The sequence below is a fragment of the Moschus berezovskii genome, chromosome 11 (assembly GCF_049115385.1).
Source record: "Moschus berezovskii isolate FMDL1 chromosome 11, NW_MosBer_1.0, whole genome shotgun sequence".
In the NCBI taxonomy this organism is placed as follows: domain Eukaryota; kingdom Metazoa; phylum Chordata; class Mammalia; order Artiodactyla; family Moschidae; genus Moschus; species Moschus berezovskii.
In genome coordinates, this window is record NC_142470.1 from 28334322 (window position 1) to 28356372 (window position 22051).

At 34.2% G+C, this 22051-nt stretch overlaps 1 protein-coding gene across 8 annotated transcripts in view; it reads right to left on the minus strand.

Moving 5' to 3' along the window:
* The window catches only part of PUM2 (pumilio RNA binding family member 2), a 103002-nt gene that overhangs the window by 56452 nt on the left and 24499 nt on the right, over positions 1–22051 (minus strand). For 7 of the 8 annotated variants that reach the window (XM_055400873.2, XM_055400874.2, XM_055400880.2 and 4 more), the window contains exons 2-7: positions 20599–20667; positions 12947–13055; positions 9981–10168; positions 9253–9422; positions 6020–6290; positions 5681–5774 (exon numbers count right to left, since the gene is read on the minus strand). In XM_055400873.2, coding sequence (XP_055256848.1) covers positions 5681–5774; positions 6020–6290; positions 9253–9422; positions 9981–10168; positions 12947–13055; positions 20599–20649 — 883 coding nt within the window. In that variant the 5' untranslated portion in view covers positions 20650–20667. Of the gene's footprint in view, positions 1–5680; positions 5775–6019; positions 6291–9252; positions 9423–9980; positions 10169–12946; positions 13056–19576; positions 19701–20598; positions 20668–22051 lie in introns of those variants that run through there. The other variant, XM_088841207.1, reaches the window with a different exon arrangement.

Sequence of the window (22051 nt, forward strand, 5' to 3'; positions counted from 1 at the left end):
TGTATATACATACATGTGTTTGAATCTATGTTTATATATGCATATGTATAAATACATGTCCTAAATTTTTAAATGAATATATACATACAAACACTCTGATACGTTTTATATTATAGGGTAAAATGGTACTTTAATATGCTTTTCTCCCTTTCCATGTCAAGGGATACCTATTTATTATTTTTTTGGTGGTGTGTGTAGGGGGGTGATGCATGCCACCTGACTTGCACGATCTTCGTTTCCCACAACCAGGGATTGAACTCTGGCCCTTGGCAGTGAAAGCATGCATCCTAACCACTAGACTGCTGGGGAATTTCCTAGTAATATTTATAGCTACAGAGTTCTGGATCCCACTACATAAAAGGAAAATGATTTAACTAGTCTACTACAGGGCTTCCCTGGTGGCTCAGAGGTTAAAGTGTCTGCCTGCAATGAAGGAGAACTGAGTTCGATCCCTGGGTCGGGAAGATCCCCTGGAGAAGGAAATGGCAACCCACTCCAGTATTCTTGCCTGGAGAATCCCATGGACGGAGGAGCCTGGTGGGCCCCAGTCCACAGGGTTGCAAAAAGTCGGACACGACTGAGCAACTTCACTTTCACTACAAATATATAGATGATTCACTTTTTGCTATTAATAATGCTGTTATTATTCAAGTATAGTACATTATCATCGTATCCTTATGAAAATTCACTTAAATGGACAAACAGATACATTTAATCTCCATCCACCTGTTCAGATTACCCTCTAGGAAAGTTTTACCAATTTATACTACTACCATGAGTATATGAGAATACCACTGACACTCAGATGAAATAGGGTATTATCGAATTTTTTAAAAGTTGACAATGTGAGAAGCAAAATAAAGTATTAAAATTTGTTGGTTTTAATCTGTGGTTCTTTGGCTATCAAAGAGACAAACTATATCAAATCTTTTATACTTTTATTTTTTCATTAAATTCTTATCCATCAGAATATGACCCAATTATCTCCAAGTCATTCTCCAAAAATACTCTTTTATAAAAATAATTTGCAATGTTAAGGTTAAAAGTCACACTACCACCATACCCCTAACACACACATACACCCTCACTTAAGAGTATTCTTGTTTACTGATCTAGTTATATATTTCTAAGCCAGTGCCACAATGTTTTAACCACTGAAGATAATAATTACTTTGAAATATGGCTAAGTTCATCTCTCACTTTAGTGTTAAAAAGAAAGGTCCTGTTGGGATTCCAATCAATATTAAATTCACAATTTAAGGAGAACTGACATCTTTAAGGTATTGAGTTTCCCCCAAAGGGCATGTGTCCCCATTTAGTCAAGGCTTCAGAAAAAGCCATGCACTAGTTTAGTTACTCCTTCCTCAGCCCACATCCTGATGACTATGTGTAACTTCTCAGTGTTCTGAGAGATTTCCTAAGTTTTATCTACTGGTCTATTTCCTCCTAGGTGATAGCTAGTTAATTATGCTGTCTATCTCATGTGTTTTTATTTACAAGGTTCTGAAATGGTTTGTTTTCACATCATTTTGATGTTTTAAGACCTCTGATCTTTGATGACTTATATCCTTTATCTCTTAATATTCTAAATAAACATTTAAAAATTCTTTTCACAACTTTAAATTTCTCTTATTTCTACATCATGGGTATAAACTCTATTATATGACTACTCTTTGTTGTTTGCATTATAATTTGTTTTAGATACTATCTTATATGAGAGATTCTCTTACATTTATTCATTCCAATTGACAAATACTGTAGGGTGAAGTCTCCAAATCAAGTATTTTATTAGTGGTTTGGGAATCTAATCCTCTCAACCCCAGTCCTGGGATGAGCAGGCCATTTTATTTATCCCTCCTGCAGCCCTCTTCAGGCCTCATAGTTTATTCCCAGTTTACTCCTACGGATCACATCTCAATTTCCTACCCTACAGAAACTCCCCAACCATCAAAACAACCCCATCTTTTTCTTTTCTCTTTCTCTCCCTCTTTGGAGTGTGGATGTACATTTTAAAACATAAAATATACTATATCTATCACCTCTTTTTGGTCCAGTCCATAGGCCAAGTTTTAGCCTACTACCTATTTTTGTATAAATTAGCTAAGAATGATTTAAACATTTTTAAATGGTTGAAAATTTGTAACAAATGAAAATTATACAAAATTCAAGTAACAGTGCCCACAGTAAAGTTGAAGAAAACACAGTTGTACTCATTTATGTACTGTCTATGGCTGCTTTGTTCTATAAGAGGAGGGTTGAGCAGTTGTGACGGGAAACATATGGCATGCAAAATTTAAAATATTTGCTATCTGGGACTTTAGAGAAAAAAGTCTGTCAACCTCCATTCTAGAACATGCACTGTCTGCTATGGTAGTTACTACCATACATAGCTACTGAACATTTACAATGAAACTAGTCTAAACTGAGATTTGCTGCAGCAAGTGGGAATATGCACACCCAATTTCAAAGACTATATTAAAAAAAGAACTTATTACTAAGTTTTATATTGATTACATTTGAGATATTTTCAATATAAAAGGATAAAATATTATTCAAACTAATTTCACATACTTCTTTTTACTTTTTAAAATGTGGCTACTATAGAATTTTAAATTCTATGAAGCACATATTTCTACTGGTACAATATCATGGTAGAGAGTTCTGACAAAACGTGGTCCACTGGAGAAGGGAATGGCAAACCACTTCAGTATTCCTGCCTTGAGAACCCCATGAACAGTATGAAAAGGCAAAATGAGGACACTGACAGATGAACTCCCCAGGTCGGTAGGTGCCCAATATGCTACTAGAGCTCAGTGGAGAAATAACTCCAGAAAGAATGAAGAGACGAAGCCAAAGCAAAAACAATACCTAGTTGTGGATATGACTGGTGATGGAAGTAAAGTCCAATGCTATAAAGAGCAATACTGCAGAGGAACCTGGAATGATAGGTCCATAAATCAAGGTAAATTGGAAGTGGTCAAACAGGAGATGGCAAGAGTGAACATAGACAATTTAGTAATCAGCGAACTAAAATGGACTGGAATGGGTGAATTTAACTCAGATGACCATTATATCTACTACTGTGGGCAAGAATCCCTTGGAAGAAATGGAGTAGTCATCATAGTCAACAACAGAAGAGTCCAAAATGCAGTACTTGGATGCAATCTCAAAAACGACAGAATGGACTATAAAGAAAGCTGAGTGTAGAAGAATTGATGCTTTTGAACTGTGGAGTTGGAGAAGACTCATGAGAGTCCCATGGACTGCAGGGAGATCAAACCAGTCAATCCTAAAGGATTGAATACTCATTGGAAGGATTGATGTTGAAGCTGAAGTTCCAATACTTTGGCCACCTGATGCGAAGAACTGACTCATTGGAAAAGACACTGATGCTGGGAAAGACTGAAAGCAGGAGGAGAAAGGGATGACAGAGGAGGAGAAGGTTGGATGGCATCACTCAATGGACATGAGTCTGAGTAAACTCTGGGAGTTGGTGATGGACAGGGAGGTCTGGCGTGCTGCAGTCCATGGGGTTGCAAAGAGTTGGACAAGACTGAGTGGCTGAACTGAACTGAATCTAAATGAACTATCAGCCAGCTAAGAGATGACTCAGCAAACCTGGATAAAAGGACTAATGATGAACTCTTCTCTATTTAACAATGGAACAAAGATGGGATCCATTTTGGTAAGTTACGCTTTCTTAGAAATTTCCATTCAAGTTTTCAGATTTGCATAGTTTCCCTGGTTTCAAAAAGAAGTTGTAACTTATGCCAAATCTTTTATAAGGTCAAATATAACTGAAAATACTCCAAGGCATTAAAAAAAGAAACATTTTAAAATTATTTTTAGGAAGCAAGTATATTGATACCGAAATCTAACAAAAAAATGCATATACACACACAGGCTAAATTCATTTATATGTTGATAAAAATCCTAAATAAAACATTAGCAAATTAAAAGAGCTCAATATTATATACAATTCTTTTAAATTCTAAGAGCACAGGAATGATTCAATTATTAGAAAACAGCATTAATAAAATTTAATAAACACTAATCAAGAGCTTTCACAGATACCAGTTTAAAGATACAAAGATAGGAAGTCATTTACAATGATAGTAAAAGATAAATACCAAAGAACAAACCTACTGAAAAATACGCAAATTTATATGAGAAAAACTTTACAGCACTCATAAACACCACAAAAGCAAACTTCAACAAAATTAAAGACACACTAGGTTCTGGAAGAATACCTAATGTCATAAAGATGTTAATTTTCTTAAGTTAATTTAAGATTTTAACCTGATCTGAAAGTAAACAGGGGCTTCCCAGATGGCTCAGTGGTAAAAAATCCACCTGCCAATGTAGGAGACATGGGTTTGATCCCTGGGTAGGGATGATACCCTGGAGGAGGAAATGGCAACCCACTCCAGTATTCTTGCCTTGAGAATTCCATGGACAGAAGAGCCTGGTGGGTTACAGTCCATGGGGTTGCAAAGAGTCGGACACTGAGCATACATACATATGGAAGTAAATAAGAGGATTGTAAAGCTCATAGGAAAGAAAAGGCAAGAGCTGAAAATTTAAACTACCACAAGGAAAAGCAATAATGGGTATCCCAGCCTACCATATATAAATCATACAATGAAGTGTCAAGAAATAAAAGGTGTTGTAATGGCCCACGAGTAGACAGGAATCAATGTTTCTAACAATGAGTGAAGAAGCACTGTATACAGCGATTAAGAAGACTGGGGAAAAGTATAAAAAAACAGGTCCAGAGTGCATGCTGCTATTAGAAGTCATCTAGAAATATGTGGTCACCTTTGATTAAAACCGAAAATAAAATTTTGGAAAGACTTCTTGGATTGACCCAAAACAATACAAAGTTAAGGGAATAGAACTAACTTAGTATATCTCATCCCCGGTCCCCAAACATCCTGATGTTCCGAGAGTGGAAATAAATCAAGGTCAGCCAAAATTAGGTGTAAGAATGGTTCCCACGAATCTATACACATGATGAAATGACACACATCTATACACACACATTTACCAACAGCTGTGGTACTATAATTATGTTAACATGTAGTCATTTAGGGAAAACGAGGTAGGGAATCTGTGTACTCTCCTTGCAACCTCATGTGAATCAGTAATTATTTCAAAGTAAGTTTAAAAAAAAAAAGAAACCCAACAACCTCAACAGAAAAATAGGTACTAATGCCTGAACTTCTACCAGTAAGACATATGTAATCATAGTATTTCACATAGTTTTTACTATAAAGCTCAAAGACTAAATAGCTTAATGAGGTAAGGAAGAAAAAAATTTAAAGAAATTTTCTTGGGATTCTTCCTCCCAACCAATTTTAAAAACAAACACTCTGAATTGATATGAACACCTAAAACGATGCTTGAGTTTCCAAGTCTTTAAGGCTCTCCATTTCACATTAAGAAAAAAAACTTATGTGCTGACAGCTTTCATCAAGTTACAGATTTTTATTTCACCAAGAATACAAGTAAAAGCCAAACTGTTCTTTCCTAATATTTACTCTTGCCATGTAATCTACTACTGTTTATCTCAATGGGATGGTTCAGAAAGTAATGAAATAACACCATTAAATAAGATCTAAACACTTTAACACAATATTTTCTAACACTGTAATTAAAATGGTAACTTACAAAGACTCACCTATATGTGGCTGCTGGGCTGTGGCTAATGCATACTGCTGCTGCTGAGCTGCAGTTAACTGCTGAACTGTTAGTGCATTAGTCCTCTGAAAGAGCTATTAAGAAAAATATTGAATACAGAGATTAGTCTCATAGCATTTCATTTTTGTTTAGAAAGCTAAGAATGGAATATTACAAATACATATTTTAATCACTTCCTCAACTATAAGGACATTTTATTCAATAAAACATTAAAGTGTTTACAAAAAATACCCCATTATTTATGTCAACATCTCACAGCACTTCAGGCTATACTACTACTAGCTAAGAGGAACATCGCTAAAGGAGGAGTATTCTTTACCTGCTGCTGGGAATTGTAGTCAAAAAGGCCTACAGTAGCTCCTGAAGAGTCCATTGGTACCTGATTACCAGGATAGTCAAACTGTAAGGAATCCAGGCCAACTTGTTCCATGGCATCCAGATTCTGAGTTTCAGGATTTGAAAATTCTTCAACAAGTGGTTTATTAGTTGTAGGATTAGGAAGAGGCCCCAATCCTTCTGGGGGATTAGTACCGGGGCCCAGGCGCTCAACTACTTCAGTTGGAGAGGCTTGACGACTTCCAGGAGTACGACTATGTAAAGAAAACAGAAATGAGTAAAAGTAACAAGTATGTCAAAAGGTGAAATCATAATGTAGGAAAATCATGGAAAACAAATGGTGGTAAAACACAAAAGGCATATTAGGGACCCTAGGTCACTAAGCATTCCTCTTTTTCACCTTTTTTTTCTGTTTAATCCAGCTTACACTTAAAAGCTGACATGGTTTCATTTTTAAAATATTAAGTGGCAACTGTCCCCAATTTTAATAGCATAAAGATATAATTCAATTTTACAGATAAGGAAATTGTCCAGTATCACGATTTAGGCTTAGGATACTCAAAACTTTTGTCTCACATCACAGACAAAATGAGCAGTACGTATGCAAACAGCAGACAACCATGCAACAAATACGAGAAGACTCGAAACCAAAACCTACCCACCATACTTCCCATCCTGTCTACCAGCATAGTTGTCCTAATATCTTCCCTAATACTTTGGGGATGGGGGGAGGGGGGAAACTGGCCAGCAAGGATTATATGGCCTTCACAACTGAAGGGTGTATAATACAGAATACAAAAGAAAAAGGCAGTGAACCAAGACAGAAAGCTGACTCCTGACTCTAAAACATTATTCTGAGTAAATCATTTCAATATCCAGGTCTCAGTTTCCCTGAGACACAGGAGGTGACACTGTAGTTCTATAATAACAAAAACTATTTGCAAAAACTCTCTATGAGCTCTCCAAAAGCAATCTTTTTCATTCCAAATTGTTTCAGTTTAAATCATCAGAAATAAATAAAAATGAATATTTATCAAAAGTTAAGCATGCACATCAATGAAAACTATAATTCTATATACAAAAGAGCAACTTTCTCTACTGATTACTCTTAATTTTCTGAAGAAATTTATTAACACTAAATTTTAAGCACCGACTCTTCTCTTTTTATCAACTCCTTTACAGTCTAAACTATTTTCATTTTATTTCTGGACAAAATTGATCCTTATTAACAGTCTCCTTCCTTCTGTGGAAATAATTTATATAAGATCTTTCCCTTCACAAGAAGTAAATTCGTTCTGAGGAACTATCATTTCATAGCATATTCAAATGTAAGTATGTTAAATAAATGGTAGTAACTATTATAATCTTTCTTTCAATGTCAACGGTTATCCGTATGTAATTGCCCCACCTTTAGGTACTTTACAATGGAATAAATCTGCTAACACGTACAGAACATTTCACAAAGCAATTGATTAATTACAAGAATTGTTTTCCAGATACTTTAGGTTTGTGGACTTACATTTTATTTCAAAATTAACCACTGTCCTTGCAACATCAGAAGAAATTTCAAACTCCTTTCCCCTTTATCCACAATTAAAATTTTCATGTGAATAATCCAAAGGCTTTTCATTCAGAATACATGGGAAGAAAATATAAAACTGAAAGGATCTTCTTTAAGATCAGTCCATTGAAAAAAGAAAGAGGGGGGAGGAAGGCCCAAGAGAGAAAGTACGTGTGTGTGTGTGTGTGTATAAATAGCTGATCCACTTCATTGTATAGCAGAAACTAACACAACATTGTAAAGCAATTATACTCCAACAACAACAACAGAAAACGAAAGCCTGTTATATTTCTTTCATTCTTTTCAGTTCTATTCCAACAGATGATGTATCAGTTAATGTATGTAATAATGGTGTGCTACCATAGTGACCATATGACCACAGCTATTACTCTGAAATATTTTTATACTGTTGAAGACAATTTTGCATCAGAAATATTTTATAAGCAATTTAAAAAACGTACTGCAAACTTAACGGAATTAGAATGCTATTGAATGTAAAGTTCATATTAATATGGAGAAATATAGTCTTTCATACAAAACAACTCATTCAGCAAAAAAAAAAAAAGTAGAGGATTCAAAAGAAAAAGTCATTATGTTATTTATGAGTGGTGCTATTTTCTTGCTATAGTTAATGGTGTATTAACACTTCGATTATAAATGTATGCTCTGCAGGGTTTATAATCAACTCAGTTTAAATGCATGCCCTTGAAACACAAATTAGGTAATAGCAGAAGAGCAAAATCAGAATAAGGTTCTAAAACAAACTGAGTAGCATTAAATTTATTTCCTGTCAAAAGAGGTTTACTGGTTTTGGATGCTTTTTTGCATTTAGAACAGATTTAAATGGCACTGTTTTTAAGAAGTATTGTTCCTCTGTTTTTTTGATAATTAAAGATAATAAACATAAAACATGTACCTAACAACTAACTGATATTTCATGGTTCATGAGATAGCAAAGAAACAACTATTTTCAGGTACAGGCCCCAAAGCATCTGATTACTGAAGTATAAAGTTCAGGATATGAAGAAACAACTCCCTAATATTTAGATGTATGTGCACTGCCTAATATAAGTCCAAAGGCTAGAACAAAAGAAATACTTGTCATCAAGAGACAACGAAATATCTACAGCTGAACTTAAATTCTGAACTTAACACTAATTTTTAGAAGTCTGGTATGTTCCTCCTGTCCTCATTTCAAGAATATGATTAAGTATCAGCACAAATTCAGAAAAGGGGGGATAGGATACAATACAGAGATAGAAGGAAGAGGAAACTCTACAGAAAGGTCTGAAGAGCAAACTCAGGAAGAGTTTGCCAAGAAAAATCACAGATTAAACCTTAAATTCACTAAACTTTAGCAGGGAGAAAACAGTTAAAATTTAGACTACCGTATTAGTAGAAAGGTAATCGCAATTTCTAACATTACTTAATGGAATGCATTGTTTTAGAGAATTTTGAAGACTTATCTTTTTAATGGCACATAATCATTAACTAATACTCCTTATAAAAAATTTAAATCTTCCTCCAGATTAATACAAGGTACAGAGGGAAATAAAAAACCCAAAGTTGGAAAAATACCTAAATCAGTCATATCAGCAACTAGCAATAATCCCTAAAGAGATATGGTTTTCTTCTTGAGAAAGTGAAAATCTTACTTAAAATCTTTGCAATCGGCATCCATTCCATTTGGCAAACCTCTGCCATTTATTTTAGAATCATCATCATCTCCTTGCTTAAGATCTCTGTTTTGGTCCTCCTCAAATGGAGAAGCCTTGCCTTTTTGATCTCCTTTCTCAGGTCCATCTGTTTCAGCATCTCTAGTGCCCTGAGGAAAAAGAGTCTGTTTGATTCTGAATATTTAATAGAACACAAAAAAAGGCACCACAAGGTGACCTAAAACTACACTATAGTGCATGTAAACAATAAAAACATTGAATCATTTTAATTTTGTAGTCAACGAATTTATCAAAGGCCAAAAAAATTGAGTACAAACCAGTGATTTATAACAGAAGGGCTAAGGCAACCTTAACTATAGCGGTGCTAGAAAAGCAGTAACACCACAAGTGAAATTAAATTCTACTTAATGAAAGATGATTTTGTTTTTTTAACTGTCATATCAAGTACTACCATGAATAAGCAATTTTAATCTTACAAACTTTTTTAATTAGTATGATTTTTTTGGTAACATGATTAAGATTATAAGTATTCCCAGTGGTTCTACCATTTCGTGTATTTCAAGAAGTGGCCAGGAGACGAAAACAAGCACACCAATAGCTATAAAATTACCTTTAATTCTAGGAAGGGCCAGAATAAGAAACTGACTTAAAGACAACCGAATAACCATCCAGCAACTTAAAAACATTTCTTCATTCAAAATACTTACAAAAGTTCCCTTCCTAAATCGAGAATCCAGTTTATCAGCAGGAGAAGAACTTAATACATATTCTACCATGCTCACACCAAGGCCTCCACTTTCTGATCGCGGAGACAATATTGCATTTACTTCACTGTTTCCATGAAAACCCTGTCCAGATCTTCTCTGTACCATAATAGGCTGGGACATTGAATGGTCTGTTTGGAAAAAAGAAAACAATTACAAATTTGTACTTTTAAGCTAACCAAAATGTATTCACATCAATTAATACACTAAAAAAAAAAATCAGCATACTGTTTTATTTTGAATGTTACTGTAATCTTTATAAAGACATCTTCAATCTGTTTAGACTCACTGCCCTCTGGACATTTCTTGAGAATACAGATTAAGAAAGTCATTTGGTAAAAAGCAGGTAAAAGGCTATCTGAAGAATAATCCAATTCAAAAGTTATTGGCAATAGAAACAATTTGGGGTCTCCACTGCCTTTAAGCCTCTTATTAAAAAGTTCTATTGTCAATTCACAACAACTCAAGCCAAAAAACTTTACAGATAAAACCTGAAATAAAAATAACTCCTCTTAAATTGATGAAGGCACTTCTCAGGCTCACAGTCATGTATTGGACAGATTCAGAATACATGGCTGTACTGCTATAAACATAGATGACTAAGTTCATTCAAAAAAGCCAATATCACAGAATTTTCTATTCTTGGTGTAAAGACTAGGTATCACTTAAGTTTTTTTAAAAAAGATTCCTTTTTTAAAGATTAAAAAAGTTTTTTTAATTAAAAAAATCCTTCTAGTCTAAAAGTTTTCCATCAATTTTTAACAAAAAAAATTATCCATCTGGTACAAATACCTTTTCTACATATTTTGTGATAAAGAAGGCAATACTTAAGATCTGAAAGCAAATACAAACATAAAAACATTTGAGGCAAGACTCACCTAGATTTGCAGAAAAAAATTTTGAACCAATATGCTAAGCATTGTGGTATGTATATGGGATCTAAGAACACAACAGTCCCTGAACTCTAAGAGATTATAGGTTTAACAGGAAGAGATCATAATAAGACTAAAAGCACTTCAATAAAAATAATCCAGTATACTATGGGGAAGAGAAAGCGTATTCATCACTTTTTCCCAGTCTTAGAGTGAATCCCAAAGGAAGTGATATGAAGGATAGAGAGCAAAAAATAGGTGGAAATGGGGGTGGAAAGCACTCTGGTTAGAGAAACCAGTATGTTCAAAGGCCTAAAGTGCCAGGAGAACACAATGAAATTAATAATCACAAATAATTCAGTTTAGCTGAGAAGGAAATATGTGTATGGTAAAAATCTCCTGTGGTCATGGAAAGAACTGTAGAATGACAATTCTTTTAGGACAAGGAATGTCATTTTCATATTTGTACATGCTTGGCACTCAATAAATGTTTACTCAGTAAACAAAGTAATCCATCCATTTCTAATTTTCTCAAGTCTCCTGGTAAAAACTTATATACATCTTCAAAATTTTATCCGTACAACAAAAAAAGTTGGGAGAGGGAGTGATACAAGGAATTAACTAAAATTATAAACTTGACACTAAAAAGATATATCAGGAATATATAAACAGTTGCTTAAATGTTTTACTGTTGGTACCAGTTGTCTTCCAAATACAACATACCAAAAATATCTCCCTAACATTCATCTTGAAAATATCTCTCATTACCATGTTGTGCTTAAGATGTTTTGCTTTGGAATGCTTTAAAAAATATTCGGTTCTGATAAATAAAGCAATTAACCATTTAACTTTCAAAACAAAAATCAAAACATGCTTATCAGCCAAATTTTCAAGCATGCTGTTTTAGCAAAGAAAGTGCCTTTTGTGTAGAAAATGTATCCTGGCCCAAATAACTGAATAACTTAAATTATGTAAGTTCAATCTATATAGGTTAATACAAATCCAGAAAAAAAATTCCTCGAGAGCATGGATCATATATCTCATTTATCTTTGTATTCTCCAAATCTGGCACATTATGGTACATATTGGTTGAACGCAAATCAAATTCCCAGTATTTTAGTCTAATTTAGTATTTAGCAAAGTTTTCAATCTGTTTCCATTTTGATTATAAATACTAAAAATTTTCAGCTTTTCCTAACTTTTTAACAATTACCTTTGAGAACAAAATTTAAAACCGTAAAGAACTTAAAAATCTTCTTAATGATTTGGAGAGGAAAAAAAGTACCTAGCAGTTTACACTCAGAAAGTTAATTCCAGAAACTTGATTTTATATTACTTTGATCATCTTGTGTAGTTTTAATAAGCTGCTTTTAGTTATAAAGCGGAAACTTATTTGTTAAATACATGTTGAAAGTTTCACATGTACATCTCAAATTTTACTGAGAAACATTTAAAAATATAATCAGTAGTATTTTAAGAATATAAGTATGCTCTGTAATTTACCAATAAATACTGTCCCCCCGTGAGTTATACTCCTTACATTCTAGTTCCTTTTCCCTTAAGAATTTCTTGGACCTCAGTGTTTGTTACCTATGGATATCAAAAACATTCAAAGTCTGCTCCCTTTCTGGGAATTCTATCTTACTATGGGAGTTTATTTCCTTTATGGGTGTGGCTAATGTTTAATAAAGCTAGTCTGAGCTGCAGTTAATAGATCACTATCCACTGATACAATTCAAGCTTAAAAATTCCTATGGTTAAATTGTGTCTTGTATTTTAATGGGAATTCAGAATTTTATAATCAGAGTTTAACCTCAAATAAAACTTAATAAAATCTTACTGTGACAAACATTTCTAATCAATAAGTGGACCATTAGGTATGGCTTACTTTACATTAGAAAATGTGTATTACGGGGACACATGAAATCCTCAAAGATATACAAAGTTTCTCCAGGTATCATTTGGGGGCAGTAGGGTTTTAAAAAAATTCAAGTATTCAACAAATCCAGAACTCTCACACATATACCAATAACTTACGAGAAGTTCCCCATGCAGTCTCTCTCCATTCATCATCCCCAAGAAATATGCCTTTTTGTCCATCTTTTGTTGAATCATCAGGTTCCCAAAATTTTTTGGTAGGCAAAAGCTATTTGGAAGGAAAAAAATTATTACATTTAAATTTCATCCTATTTACAAAAAGCAAAAACACAGCAGAAAGCAAACTTACCATCAATAGGTACAAGTTAGTTTTCAATGCTAACAAAAATTTAAGAGTGCCCTGTTTCCTAATTTGTCTAGTTAATAATAACTCCCCATTTATGCTTGGATACTGGTTCTAATAACTCTAGACCTGAAAAGTCAACTTCATACTTCTCCATTTTTCAAATGGTTTTACTGTCATGTGGTATTTTTAATGAATTCTTTCAAAAGACATACTAAATTTCTTAAAACAGATACTACAATAAAAATATTTATACAAATGATTAAAGTTTTCTCTTTACTTCCAAGTACTGCCCTTGGAATATCTCCTATCCTACAGCTTCAATGACAGACAATTCTTCTTAGCAATTCAATGGAAGCGAACTTCACAATTCTTCCTATGTTCTCAACAGTAGCAATCTACTGATTAAAGCAGGAAGTAGGATGGTGGAAGAGATATATTAAGAAGACCCTTAAATACTTTTTGAGATAATCTCAAAGCCCTGTGTCCAATCCTATGTTGTAACACACACAAGAATATAAAAACTGTGTTGGTATAATCATTTGATGATTAATAAAAATGCACATTTGGTCAATTCCTAATGAGACTTTAGCGTTCATCCAGGTCTCTCCTGTCTACCTTTCCTGACACTCAGAAGAACCAGACTGAGGGTATGTTTGTTTGAAAAGAATAGACTGGTTTTCTAAACCATGCATGTGATATTTAAGTAAGCATCTGTAAGACACTCATCCCTCTCAGCCCATAATTAGGTCCTCATAATTAAGCTTGTATATACTTCTATTGCTACACTTAAAATACTAAATTACCTGTATCTGCCTCCCTAAGGGCATGGTGACCTTATCTTCAGAGAGTTCACAAATATATACCACCCATAATAAAATGAATTTAGTGAAACTTATATGGGGTCTTGAAAGATAAGACTGTGTGTGTGTGTCAGGGGTTTAAACTGTGAATGGAAGGTGGGGAGGGCACAAGAAGTGATGAACAAAGGCACAACTTGAGAAAACACATAGTTTGTAGAACAGGGTGTGAGATGGAGGAACAGATGTGGGAACTGATGCTGTGAAAGCTAGCTAGACAGATTATGAGGAACCTCAAAGTTCTAAGAATAATGGGTATTCTAGACCAGAGGCAAGGAAATCATTCAGCAGAGTTACAAGAGTCAAGACGACAAGAACTGAAACAGGGCACTGACAAAAAGAACTGAAAAAATAAAATGGATTTCAGAAACATTCAGGAGAGTCAATAGAATACAAACAAAAATAAGAGGCTTATTAAAAAGAATAAAACTTTACAATCTGGGTAACAAGGTAAATGATAGTACTACCAACCAAAACAAACACAAAAATAGGATAAGCAGCTTTTGCGGGGAGCAGGGTGGATTCAATTTGGGTATATGCCTAATCTATGGATCTTTTGCTAAACTAAACACTGTTAATTTTAAAGGACACTTAATTCTCTATTAAAAAAAAAAAACTTTTTGCATGTTAGGATCTTCCTGAACTGCAAATGATTTGTATTTAAAGTACAGACATTTTATTTATTTCTATTATTATTTTAAGAGATTTTGTTGATTTATTTTGGCCACAATTACGTGGCTTGTGGCATTCTAGTTCCCTGACCAGGGATTGAACCTTACCGAGGCCAGGTAAGAGCCTTACACACTGGACCACTAGGGAATTCCCTAAAGTATAGGCATTTTAAACAATAATCTATACTAACAAAGATTCCAGTAAAATACAACCTTGGTTGTTCCGATTTTAAAAAAAATATCTCTATAAAGTTTCATGCAAATATTCAAACAAAATGTAAAGATGATAATACAATACTAAAACATTGCTCTTGATATGCTTAAATTATTGAACAATTATTCACAGTGAAACCCAAGTTAATCCCTTTAAAGTACTGTATAAATAAGGCATTTCAGGCAGAAGAAAATGGTTCCTGAAAGAATAAGACTTTTATCCTGTATTTCATAAAGATAAGTGTTTTAATATCAAAATAAGGATAACAAGTAATCAAAAATTAAGTCATAATAAGTTAATTAGAAGCATTTATTAGACATAGAAGCAGCTGAAACAAATTAATCTAATCTTGTGAAGTAGTAGAAATAAGAATTTTTTGAGGAGACTATTCCAGTCTTTTGGGGTAAGATTCCATGTAGTACTGTAATAGTTCACAGATCACTGCTTTGACACCCAAACTATAAAACCTAGAGGGGAGTCTATGCCAAGGACTTATTCAGTGTGCCTACTTTCTGCCAAGCACTGTGCTATGACTATCTCTTCATTTTGCAACCATTTATAAATTACCATGGACAAACAATTTAGTAGTTAATAAAATTAACACTTCTCCTAACAAAGGCCTTTATCACCATTCCAGACAGCTGTGACAATGCAGACACTGATTTCAAATATTTTCAGAGAAACTACTAGCCAAGAATTAAGTTAAAATGGACTAAATACAGGGGAAGGCAATAAATAGAACAGCTTAAAAAAAATAAAGATTAAAGGGTACAGTGGTTACAATAGTAATAAAAATAGCGTTTTGCCCCTGGAGACTCTTTTACTGTAGCAGAAATGGGAAAGCATATTACAGAAAAGGCTAAGAGACCTTGAAGATCTGTAAAATACATTATCCAATACTGCTTTATATTACTTCCCTAATTCTCAAAAGCTCTAAACCAGGTCAAACAACTTGGTATTTCTTATCAAGAAAATACTCCCCTGTCCTTCCAACTCAGAAATGATTAGATGGACATACAGATTCAAATCCCCACTATCCACCATTTCATTAGTTCTTTCTTTAAAGAAGGACTTATGCCTTGCCCTTTTCATCTGGAAAGAAATCAGTCAACACTCTAGTAAACTACTATACTACTTCAAAATAAATAAATAAAATTCTTGCTAGAATTTATACTATGAGTTGCATTTACACTTTACATTTTTCTAATACAAACTGTCAGGTAAAATCACCAAACCAAAAAAATTAACATAACTCTAAGAATTAAGAGAACTTTTTTGGGTGAACTCCGGGAGTCGGTGATGGACAGGGAGGCCTGGTGTGCTGTGATTCATGGAGTCACAAAGAGTCGGACACGACCAAGCGACTGAACTGAACTGAAGGCTCTATGTCTACATTATAGTGTTCATATAACATCCAAACTGGGACAGCTTTGAGAAAGAGAGTATTAATAACAATTATGCCATGAAAACATGTATCTGGACTGTGTGAACAAATCAGGATATAAGGTGACCCTATTTACAATGGAAGTTAAAGAAGGTACAGATGCTAACAATTTGTCATGTAGAAAACAAAAGCCACAAGACAGTTCTCTAGAACTACAGAATGGTGCTTTTCCAGACTTTAGTCCTCTCTGTTAATAAAAGATATCAATATTTAATGTTTTCAAATCACACTATTCTCAAATCTTTTACATTCTCAATACCCCTTAATATCACAGCAAATAGTATTAGATGTCATCACTTCCAGTGGGAAGCAGTACTGTAAACAGTCAAGGCACTCAAGAGTTCAATCTGTTGTTAAAGCACTATTACACTGTATTGGGCCAGATAATTAACTCAGCCTGTTTCTTCATCTGAAAAGTAGATAATAATAAAGCTACTGTTTTAGAGTTTCTATGAGGTTAGAATACAAGAACATAAATAAATTATTTAGAAGAGCATCGAGCATATGACAAAATAAGTAGTAAATATCTTCACAACCAGAAGTATGAATCTTAATATTACCAAACATGAATAACATGCTGTCCAGTAACATTTAACTGGCTCATTATTTTAAATGATTATAATAATATTCATTACAAATAACTTGTCTATAGCTGTTTGTCTTCTTTTTTAGTTTGAGTATCCTAGGGGGACCATGAAACTACACTTATAAAAAACAGTTGCCCAGCAGTTATATTTTGCATAAGGACACAGAATCAGAGTTTAAGTATAACTGTCCAAGAGTTAGGACAAGGCAATGGCAAGCCACTCCAGTACTATTGCCTAGAAAATCCCATGGATGGAGGAGCCTGGTAGGCTGCAGTCCGTGGGGTCGCTAAGGGTCAGACACGACTGAGCGACTTCACTTTCACTTTTCACTTTCACACATTGGAGAAGGAAATGGCAACCCACTCCAGTGTTCTTGCCTGGAGAATCCCAGGGACGGGGGAGCCTGGTAGGCTTCCGTCTATGGGGTCACACAGAGTCGGACACGACTGAAGTGACTTAGCAGTAGCAGCAGTCCAAGATTACATATAATATTACATACATGTATAGTTAGTTCGGCAGCATTAGGAGTTGAATCCATAACTGCTTAATTACAAAGCCCATATTCTTTACACTTAACTACCACAGAAGATGTTTCTTTCCAATCATAGTCTAATTTATCAGTATTTCTAAAAATATACAGTTATTAGGCCACAATAACCATAATGAAAAAAATAAAAGCTTAAGATACTATCATGATATTCAGACCATATAATGTGGGTATTCATTAGAGTGGATAAAATTTAAGACAGAATGGCTAAGATAGGAATTTACAGACATTACTATAATCAGCTGGTTTCCACTCCAGTTATCCCTAACAGATCGGAGCATTTGAGAGACATATGTGACTCATACAAATACTATTCTTATCACTACCTTCAAAGAGTCAATCTTTCTCAAGGTCATATAGCACTAGTGATAGACCTGAGAGAAAACAGAAGTCTCCTTAATGTTCTCTCCAATATGTTTTCCACTTCACCATACTATCTAGGATCTTACTACACAAATTTTCTTTAACGTTTTCTTTAAATATTACTGTGTCAGAAAAGAGAGAGCTTTGCCATACTAAGCCATGAAATACTCCCCCAAAACACATTAACTCAATGATTTAAAGTTAAATTTTGGGTTCCCTAAAGAATTTCAGGCAGGAGCCTCTTTTTCTTATTTTAAAGTGTATGTATATATACACACCCACACACCGAATTCCTGTTAATTTTTATATATAAAAACAGGTAGGTATGTGTCTCTGTAGTATAGTTTTAAAACAACATACTAATGAAAATGAGTTCAACCTCCTATGGGTTAGCTTTGCTCTTTTTAAGCCACGTGACATAATACAAATTGGTAGGCCTTCTGGCAAAAACGTGCTATGGAAAAAATTGGAAAGGAAGAGTTTATGAATGGATGATTACAAATCTAGTCCTATTTTGGATGAACAACCAGAAGAAACTGTCCTTCTGATGATGAGTCAGTAAAAGCTATCATGGTCTACATAACCCAGTACATTTGAAAATAACCCTATATGCAATGCAGTGCTTTGTACATTAGATTTACAACTTAAGATATAATAAATAAGTAAAGCTTTATTTAAAAAAAAAAAAAAAGGTCAAGATAGAGCAATATATTAGAAAAGAATTTTGCATTGAAAAAATAAATAAGCAATTCTAGAAAACTCAAGCCTGCTTTTAGTTTATTAAAATGAATGAATTCTGGGATAAAACAACAAGCCTCACCTGTCAGGAAAGGAGAAGACTGGTGAGAGAGAGACAGGCAAAGAAGGAAATCCCAGAAGGTTCCCTGCTGCCTGTGAGATGAGGAAAGATAGAAAGGCTTGTGGGAGAGGGAACCCAAAGACAGAAACCTCAAAAGGTTTCTCACTATCTCTTAGAGTAACAGAATTAGCTGGTAAACTGTTAAGAAAAAAACTTAATTAGTGAATAACAGCTTATTAAAAAAAAATACATTTTTACTAGATGGTCACAGAAGCATGACCTTCTAACTACCTGCCAAAAAACCAGAGAGCCTAACCCTAACCACTTTTACTCTGTATATCTGACATTTCAACTAAGAAAAGCCTGGATTTAAGCTTTAGATCATTAAAAAAACCCAGCCTCTTTTCCCCAGAAACCTCAAATACCCCTCCTCTTATCCCCCAAATAACTGAACTCTCTGTACTACTTCTGATCATGACACCCTTTTAAAACTGCAAAGATGTCTTTGGGTTTATCAACTACTCCTTAGAAAGGGAGGAAAAAAGTCAATTTGTAAACACATAATGTAGATCTGGAAAGTAAAGTGTTGTAGGCTCTAAACAGAATTAAGGTAAGGGTGTGACTCTTTTTGGTACTAAAAAAAAGTAAGTTCAAGTCTGTTACAGACTAGGCTGAAACACTGTTCAAACTTGCTTTTAAGATATGTTATCCTACTTTCTAAAGACCAAAGAAAACAAGTAACAAGGAAAAAAAACAAAAGCCCTTTGAACTGTTTCTTTTCGTTCACCCAGAGTATAAACAATGTGTAAGCGGCCACTGCACTGCAGTGAGGCTGCAAGGTCTTCTTTTAACCAAAAAATTATTTCCTCTCTCAAATTTTCTTAGGGCCCAGAGTTTTACCTTAAGCACTGGACTAACAAGTTTACTTTGGCAATACTTATGCTTAAGCACCTTAACTCACCCTTAAATCAGTCCTCTGAAAATGACAAACTCTTTGGAAAACGCTGTTCTGAAGAAGGGGAGGGTTAGCTAGTGCAGGGTGCCCTCTTGTGGCCCAGAGGAGTGACTGGACTCTTTTTCTGCATCTGAAGAGCACAGCATTGGATGGAGTGAGTCTCATGAAGGTCTACCAAAGTAAAATAATCTCCAGGAGCAAGCAGTTAATTACACATCTTAGGTCTGTTCACACTGTGTTAGTACTACAGAACATGACAAATCAAAAATGTGACCAACAAGGGTTTTCATAACCAATTAAAGTTTTCTAAATATTCATTTAGGTATATGGAAAACTAAGTATTTTTGATGCCTTAAACTATGTAATGAGGAGGTTAAATGGGATACTCCAATGAAAATCATAAAACAGGACTGATAAAATCCAAAGTATTAGAAGTGCTCACTGTGTGCTAGTCATTCAAAGCTAACAATCTACAGAGGAGACTAATATAAAATGAATAAACTGTAACCAGTATTATAATAAAAGTATGTATAAAGATCCATGAGAAGTCAGATGAAGTAATTAATGTTACTGCAAATAGCAAACCGATAAAGAGCCTTTTTACAGTAGAGTCCTGCAGAGGATTAGAAGTTATTAAGCAAACAATGAACAAGGAAAAATTTTTGTGAGAGAATAGTGAACAATTAAGTGCGGCTAAAGCAAACATAGCATACATATATAAAACAGCAGGACAAAGATCAAGGAGAGCTCTTTTCTGATCAAAGTTATTACAGTCCATTACCAAATATAACATTATCTAACCGGGTCAATCAAATCAACTAGACACAATAATCCCACTAACATTACTGCTAAAAGTTAAAAAAAAAAAAAAAAAAAGGCTGAGATCTCCATAACTATAGATTTTAAAAGCCCACATCATTTGGAAGATATCACCACTATTTTCAAAAGATTTTATGGTTAATAAACAAGTTTCAATGGCTCAAAGACTCAAAGTGAGATACACATCCTTAGTATTCATAAATATTTACCTCTCCCATTCCCCGAGATTCTAATGCAAGAGCTTGAAAATCATGATTCATTTCATCCACAGATCAAACCTGTTGAATAAGAAAAACAAAATTAGAAAAAAATATCTTAGACTGCATCAACTATTTTTATATTCAGTTCAGTTCAGTCGCTCAGTTGTGTCCGACTCTTCATCCTGCTATTACTGATGTTACAGCATGAGCTGAGATGGACAAGAATCTGTTTCTCTATAAAGATAGGTTTTCCTAAATAGAGCATCACAGCAATCAACCCTAAAATTTGTGAGAAAACCAGGAGGTTCAAGGGTTCTTGGATTATTCTGTGTGCCAAAAGAAATCACTACTAGTTTCTTGAGCAAAGGAATACTTGGGAAGTAAAGAACAGAAAAAGTGAGCTCGAGTACTATAATACAGTTATCTTTTTTGTTTGTGGCTGTGCCATGAGGCAGGTGGGATTTTAGTTTCCAGATCAAGGATTGAACCCTGACCCCCTGCAGGGTAAGCACAGAGTCTTAACCAGCCCAGAATCTTCCCTGCACCATGAGGGAAGTCCCAACAGTTATCTTCTTTAAAAAAAAATGTTGTAGTTCCTATTACAAAATTATTACTTTGTACTACTTTTTTCAGCTCTCAAAATTTCTCAGAATTTTATTATTTGTAGATCTTATACCAATGATAAAAAATTAATCAGCTTTGATATTTTTTAATATTCAAAGGTTCCCTTAAAAACAATTCCTTCCCCTACAATTAGCAAAACAGCATGGAAATGGCACAAAAATAAACAGAGATCAATGGAACAGAATAAAGAGCCCAGAAATAAACCCATGCACTTATAGCCAATTATCTACAACAAAGGAGGCAAGTATATACAATGGAAAGAAGACAGTCTGTTTAACAAGCTGGGAAAACTGGACAGTTACACATGAAACAATGAGGTTAGAATATTATCTCACATCACATAAGAAATGAGCTAAAAATGGATTAAAGACCTAAATGTAAGACTTGAAACCATAAAACTCTTGGAAGAGAACACTGGCAGAACACTCTGACATAAATCACAGCAGTACTTTTTGGATCTGTCTCCTAAGACAAAATAAAAGCAGAAATAAATGGGATCTAATTAAAAGCTTTTTGTACAGGAAAACTGACAAACTGAAAAGACAACCAACAGAATGGGAGAAAAATATTTGCAAATAATATGACTGACAAGGGGTTAATATCCAAAACAAACAGCTCATACACCACACATAAAAAAACACCAAAACCCACCCCCTGCAAAAAAAAAAAAAAACACCCCACACCTCAAATCAAATATTGGGCAGAAGACCTGAATAGACATTTTCCCAAAGAAGAAATACAGATGGTTAACATGAAAAGATTCTCAATACCACCAACTATCAGAAAAATGCAAATCAAAATGAGATATCACCTCACAATTATCAGAATGGCTGTCATC